The following is a 6,798-nucleotide window of genomic DNA, read 5'->3' as shown; positions in this document are numbered from 1 at the left end:
ATGTACAATAGTTCTAAGCCCTAGTACCAAAATAATTGACTTTGACATGATTAAAAATAATTAGTAGCATAATGTTGCATTAACATGTTTTTCATCCAATATTTTTTGTACATACTTTTTTTGCTCTTGTGGATAACAGCTTTTTACACTTGAATGTAAAATGATTTGTTTCTAAAACACAATATATTGTCTGCTTGTTAAAAGTCAAGCAAAAAACTTGTCTTAGTGTTTGGTAAAGTTTTGAACATTCAGAACTTTCACAAATAAGTGTATATTTTCGTGCTTTCAGTTAATACAGATTTAGTACTTTGTATTTGAAAAAAAAAAGTTTCATTAAAGTTTTCTGTTAGATGATGTTTGAAAAAAATTACAGGTTTCATCAGAAGTTTTTAAAACAATTAAAAAATGTACAAAAGAGCAATGTAAATACTGAAGTATTGAGCACTAATTCAGAGATCTGCAAAATATTTTAATGTTATTTTCAAACAAAGCATCATTAGTTATTAATGAAATTTATGTTAAAAAAAGAACCAAAACAAAACTAATTAAAATTATTAATATAATAGCCAGAATAAAAACATTCATAACCTTGTGCAAACAACAGAATTCCTATAAAGTATGATAAATCCGACAAGATGAAATAACTGTAATTTTAAACCTGTGTCTCAGTCATGTTAGAATTGGTACGTGTTTCATTGTAAATTTTCACAACATTGGAAAAAGCACCACATATTATAATGTACAATATACTAATATTACAATTTTTAATTCATTATCAAAACATTTTATTAGATTTGTATTTTTATGCTAAAAGCTTTGTTACAGAATCATAGTCGTAATGAAAGATATTTAGACCTCGGACATGCATATATTTTATTATTTCACTTCATTTATGACTTCCATTCTGAAACCTAATTTATTCACAGAACAAAATAATACAAATCTACCACAACTTTCATCTAAGCATGATTAATCTTGAAGAAAGATATAAAACAAGTATTTCTCACCCTAATATGTCTACTGAGATTTATAACCATAAAATATAGATGAATACTCCAGTAAAAATGAGAGGGTAAACATTTTACTTCTGTATCTCAAGTACTCTCTAGGACAAAACTGACACCTTTGATTATAATGGAAACATTCCGCTGAAACATAAAGAACATACTGATACTAAAAATAAAAGATTCAAATAATGAAACGTATCTCCAGGCTATTCTCGGAACACCTTACTCAAACCTAAACAACCTAGTCTATGCAGCAAAATGTTAGAGTAAATAAAAATATAAAAAATCAGTGGATATCAGAAACAAATGTCTACTAATTTCATCTAGAATTTATGGCTTAAGAGAAAATGTTTATAATGCATGGGCAAATTAAATTGATTTATCATTTGTATTAAGTGAAAAAAAAAATAAAAAAAATGTGTCAACATTTGTAGAAACTACAAACAATATTAGGTTAAAGATATCAAAAAAAAAAATCTGAGTGAGTTTTGTGGTTCTAGACACATTTATACACTGTGATAAGAAGTAAGAACATGTATAATACTTGATAGAAAGAATACAACAAAGACCATAAAATAAAAACAGGTTTCACATCTTTTGGCCCAAGTATAAATTATACTACCATTTTATTAGCTAAACCAGACCTATCACATTATATTTCCTATCAAAATTTACGTTTTTTTTTTTAGAAAAATAATTTTATTAAGGAATGGAAACTTTGAGCAAATTTTCTAAAAATACTTTTTTGGAAATTTTCGTTTTCTACGTACCTTATTTCCAAGTAAATACATTTTGAGGTATCATCATTGAATGATACCATCAGCACAAATTATTAAAATAAATGTGATCTGTATAATTAAAGTATGCAACAATTATATGGTTAAATGTGTGTCAAATTTAAACAATAATGGAAAAAAAGTTGTGTGTTTAGCAAATGGAAAATTACCTTCCAACAAATTCTTTATCATATCAATCTCAGTAAAGCAGATAATAGATAAGTCAAAACTAAAAACATTGGTTCAACTTTTTTATTTATAACTAACACATGTAAATTGAAAGCTGGACCAATTTTCTGTAATGTTACTGAAGCATGCTTGTTTAAGTACATAAAACACTTCACAACCTTTGACCTTTTCTACTGAAATCAAATATCCAATTCTGCAGTAAATACTACAAGTAAAAGCAACAAACAAAATACAACATAACCTGTGTTAATGTTCTGAACATTCCCACTATGGTACCTATATAAATACTGCCCTTTTTCATAACTTAATTCAACAAATATACAAGAAAAAACACCTGGTATTTACATATATACACACTTGAACCTCTACAGTTTTAACTTCTGTGCTTTCCTCTTTTGGATGCCTCAAACAACGTTTTAAGCATTAACATAAGCAATAAAACAGTTTTTTTTATTTTAAGCATATATATAAGCTCATAAAACTCTACACACTCTCTGCTAATGGTTATCCTCTTCTGTAAGTTGCAACAGTTTTTATTGTTGCTTAGACTTAGATGACAATGACTTTACTGTGCAACAGTGTGCACCATGAATAGAAGATAGATGAAGAAAATGGTTGTGAATCATTTGGAATGACTGGCTATTTCTGTAATGCAGCTACATAGAGATGTTCAAACTTACATGTGCACTCATGTAAGGCTTTATGAAGTTGTAGGACTACTTTGAAACACCTTTTGTGGTGCTGAATATAAAATGTCAGTTTTTATTCTTACTTCAGTCATCTTCTTAACTTAGCTATCTCCTAATATTGTCTGAACAGTTGGTCCATAACCACTAAAGTAGAACACAGCATTGAGATCTTTTGTCAACCAGGAGTATATTCCAGAAATAAATTATTTTCAAACATCACATAATGACTGGTTATATTAAAGACACACATTGGAGACATCATCTCCATGGCATGCAGCAATAGTTAACAAGATCATGGGGTTTAAAACCCTAACAATTTCTATACTATGACTTCTTTTCCAGATGGCCTTCTTTGATGAGATTTAAGATTGTTGTCTTTCTCCAAGGCTTTTTCTGTAATATTTATGGGAGTGATGTTTTTTTGTGATTCTACAGATTGGGGTTTGTATATTTTTTGAGGAATGTGGGAGGAGTCATTAATGTTGTCTACTTGTGTCATCTCTGTGGAATCGCTCAGATTTGGCGAGCTCAGCTTTTCCTTCAAATCATTACTTGTGTGAAGAGGATTGTGGTATCGTCGCAGATTTTCTTCATTCTGGTTATTAGACTTTTCTTCTTCTTCAATCTGCTCTAATTTACTGCTAATTGAGTGTCGTAACGGCTGACGATGGTGGACCAAGGATCCTTTTCTTCGATAATGATTACGATAATACCAGAGTCCGACCCCAATGAAACAAGCTAGCAGCAGTAAAGCTAAGAGGGACACCAGCACTGGGACCAAGTAGCCAGGTCCTATAATGAAACAGAATAAACCAATACTCTCAGCAACTGAGTGATCTCTGTTTCAACCAAAACTCTATTAACTAATAAGACCTAACCAAAGTTTATGTAGTAATGCAGTACTTCTGGTTAATGTGTTATATTCTGTTTCTAAATTATTATGAACAAAGCACAATTGAAATACTTTTTCATTTAACGTTATATGGAATTCTAATTGAGGTGTGGTTCTTTACATTTCACACTATTTTTCTGGTAAACTGTTCTTTGGGTGTGAAAGAGGAAGACACCAACAGATTAATTCAGTTCTTTTTTAAGCTAATTATTATGTACTCTCTGAGTTGAGTCTATGATCTATTATAATTTTAAAACTTTTTGAAATGTGACTTCTGGTATTCATCTACTTTCTTCTAAGTTCTTTTTTCATATTTCATTGTAACCCAATTAACAATGTGCACTTTAGTGATTATAGAAATAATGATATGAATTTTTCTTATTCATTAATAAATTAATCAGTCATATTAACTTTTTCACTGCCATGGGCACAGGATATTCAACATGTTGATAAAGTTGGAGGGAAAAACTTGATCTGAATTTTCAGTGCTGCCAAAATTTTCTTCTCCCACTCATGTATATATATGTCCTCTTCTTGAGTACTGCTAGAATTGAGAATTTTTTACCACCATGAAGAAAGGGTATTCTATTTCAAACTTCCCAAAGTTTACCTGTTTCAGATAAGTAATGAAATATTAAAATGCGTATCTTATTGTTTTTCTACTGTGTATCTTAAATTAAACAAGGAGAGTTGTTTATCTATAAAGGTAACAATGAAAGAGTTAATAAGTTAATTATTTATAAGCCTTGTTCTCATGCCACTTGTGAGAGTCTCTGGGATCCAAGACATGCAAGATTTGTGTACAGCAATAAGCAATACTAAAGCTATGCATGAGGGTTTGCAACTATGCCTAACTTTCTATCTAATTCTAAAATGTTCTCGTAAAACCTAAGCTATAAAAGCCTAATATCTGATAAGTTTTTCTAGAAATCTTTTAGTCTGGATTAAAAACAATACATAATACCAGGAAAGGATAGCTGGTAATTATCAAGTAAATACAACTACAATTAAAAGTTCTTAGGCACTCAGAAGTCCTTTTTAGTTTGGGTTATTAGAAGAATGAACATTCTGAAGTTTCATATTGTCCCTCATTACTATTGTGTTATTTTAGCAAACAATGGCATGGGGGATTATGAAATTGCACACACCTGTTTAACCCAGGTCACAGATCCCTCAGGTTCAGTTATAGCTATTACAGTTATTATCAACTACTGATAATAAGAAGGGTAGCCAGCAAGTAGAATATGCGACTACAGGGGTTTTTGTCTGGCTCTCTGAACCAAATAATGAGATTAGCTGTTACTTCTGTAATGCAGCCACAGATAAAAGTGCAAAGTATGTTTAGAAACATAACTTCTCAAATCATGGACATTTAGATTCAACTCACAATGCTAACCAATATGCCATGCCTGATCATGTGGGATTACATCAATTACTTAAAATATGTCTACAACAGCACTCAACATAAAGCTATTAAAATAAAATGTTCTATTATGCTGGACATGTAACACTTGTTGAAGAAGCTCCATCTGTCTATAGAAGTTGTGGTTAAACTGTGTTGCATTTAAATGAATTAATATTTAATTCTAATTAAACATTTGAAAGTTGCTGTTGAAACAATCAATCTGCTTGGTAAACAGGAAATTACACAATATTTCAATCCAGATAAACATACATGAAAGTAGATTAAAACACTGTTTAATTACCAATTCACCAAGCAAATTGTGTATTTCAGAAACAACTTTGAACTAATAAGTTCCTGTTTCATAATTATTCTTTAAACAAAGGGATTTTCATGCACCAATTAAAAACTAAGCTTCAGTATAAGAATGTTTATGGGTTTATTACCATGCCAACTAGTTTCAGTGATGAAACAATCCCATAATCACATCAGAAAACAAACAAAACCTATGAATAGCTTACAAAAACAAGAGCAAAATAAATCTTTATTTATTTTTAATATAAAATATCAAAAAATTTAATAATTTCTATATTTTTCTTACCATGAGTGGAAGCAAGAAGAGAGGTCTTTACTTTCACCTCCATCACGGCACTTAAGGATGTACTGTTAGATCGTTTACGGCCTATTCTGTCTGCCAGCCATTTTGCAATGTTACTAACGTATTTGTAGGTTTCAAAGGAAGGATCTCCATTACTAGACTGATGAAAAAAAAAACATTATAAAATACTTAGAATTCATTCAAGATTTACAAAAATAAAAGAAGTTGTATTTACAAAACAAAAGTGATCAAAATACGAGTTCCATATTAATGTAAATGCTCGAGTTATATTTTCATCACTTAAAACATTTTCACCTTTCACTATATATATATATGAAATTATTTTTAAAATCCTATACTTTTAATTAAAGCTTTACTGATTTTGAATTGTTGATGTATTTCTCTATAACAAACAACAGCAAAAAAGTGAGTGACTGATTCTACAGAAAATAATGAAAGTATCTTCACATCGCACACTGAATCGAATTTTAAGAATATTAAACTAAGGAACATTTGCAAAATTAAGTTTGCTAGATTACTTTTATATTAAAAAAGTATTTTTTTTCCCTTCTGATTTTGTGTACACACCAGAATCTACTCACAAAACAGTAACTGAACGTTTTTACTTTCCAAATGTTGAATTTTTGCTTTCTAATTCACATCTCTGCCTATTGTTGTAAAATGTTCCTTACCACTGCCACTTCTATGCTATCTGGCACACCTTCTACTTGATCACAAAGAAGAAAAACTGTATGGACTGGTGTATGGTTCAGCTGCTTGGGTAACCTTCGTATCTGTGTACACAAACTTTCAACTGTCAGTCCCTGAAATAAAAAAATATGTGCAATCAGTCCCAAGTGAATCATGAACACATTAATGTAAGTTCCAGACTGATACAAATTTGTGAAAGAAAATAATACACTTTAAAGATGTATTCCACATGTAAACAGTTTTTTAAAAATAGGAATGAGAAGAAACTACTGCTTATAAAGAATAAAAATTTTTGTTATTATCTTGGGTTTTCACATTATTCAACAATACAGAAATGTCTTTTATTATTTATGATAATAATATGTCACAAAAACATAAATTCTTACCTTGTGCTATGTTTACAGCACTGGCCCAAAAATTTAAGTTCTACACATACACAGATATATATATATATATATATATATATATATATATATAATATATACGACGTAGGAAGATATACTATACTACTACTACAACAATATATATATATGT

The 6,798-nt window shown here is 29.8% G+C and overlaps 1 protein-coding gene across 1 annotated transcript in view; it reads right to left on the bottom strand.

The window, feature by feature from the left end:
• Nucleotides 1-529: 529 nt before the first annotated feature.
• The window catches only part of LOC106468631 (protein jagged-1-like), a 125,509-nt gene continuing 119,240 nt past the window's right edge, over nt 530-6,798 (bottom strand). The window contains exons 16-18 of the mRNA XM_022396976.1: nt 6,246-6,377; nt 5,557-5,713; nt 530-3,453 (exon numbers count right to left, since the gene is read on the bottom strand). Coding sequence (XP_022252684.1) covers nt 2,981-3,453; nt 5,557-5,713; nt 6,246-6,377 — 762 coding nt within the window. The 3' untranslated portion in view covers nt 530-2,980. The remainder of the gene's footprint in view (nt 3,454-5,556; nt 5,714-6,245; nt 6,378-6,798) is intronic.

This window comes from Limulus polyphemus, unplaced genomic scaffold, assembly GCF_000517525.1.
Source record: "Limulus polyphemus unplaced genomic scaffold, Limulus_polyphemus-2.1.2 Scaffold3089, whole genome shotgun sequence".
In the NCBI taxonomy this organism is placed as follows: Eukaryota; Metazoa; Arthropoda; class Merostomata; order Xiphosura; family Limulidae; genus Limulus; species Limulus polyphemus.
Note: the sequence above shows the minus strand (reverse complement) of the source record. Positions and strands in the feature narration are given on the sequence as shown.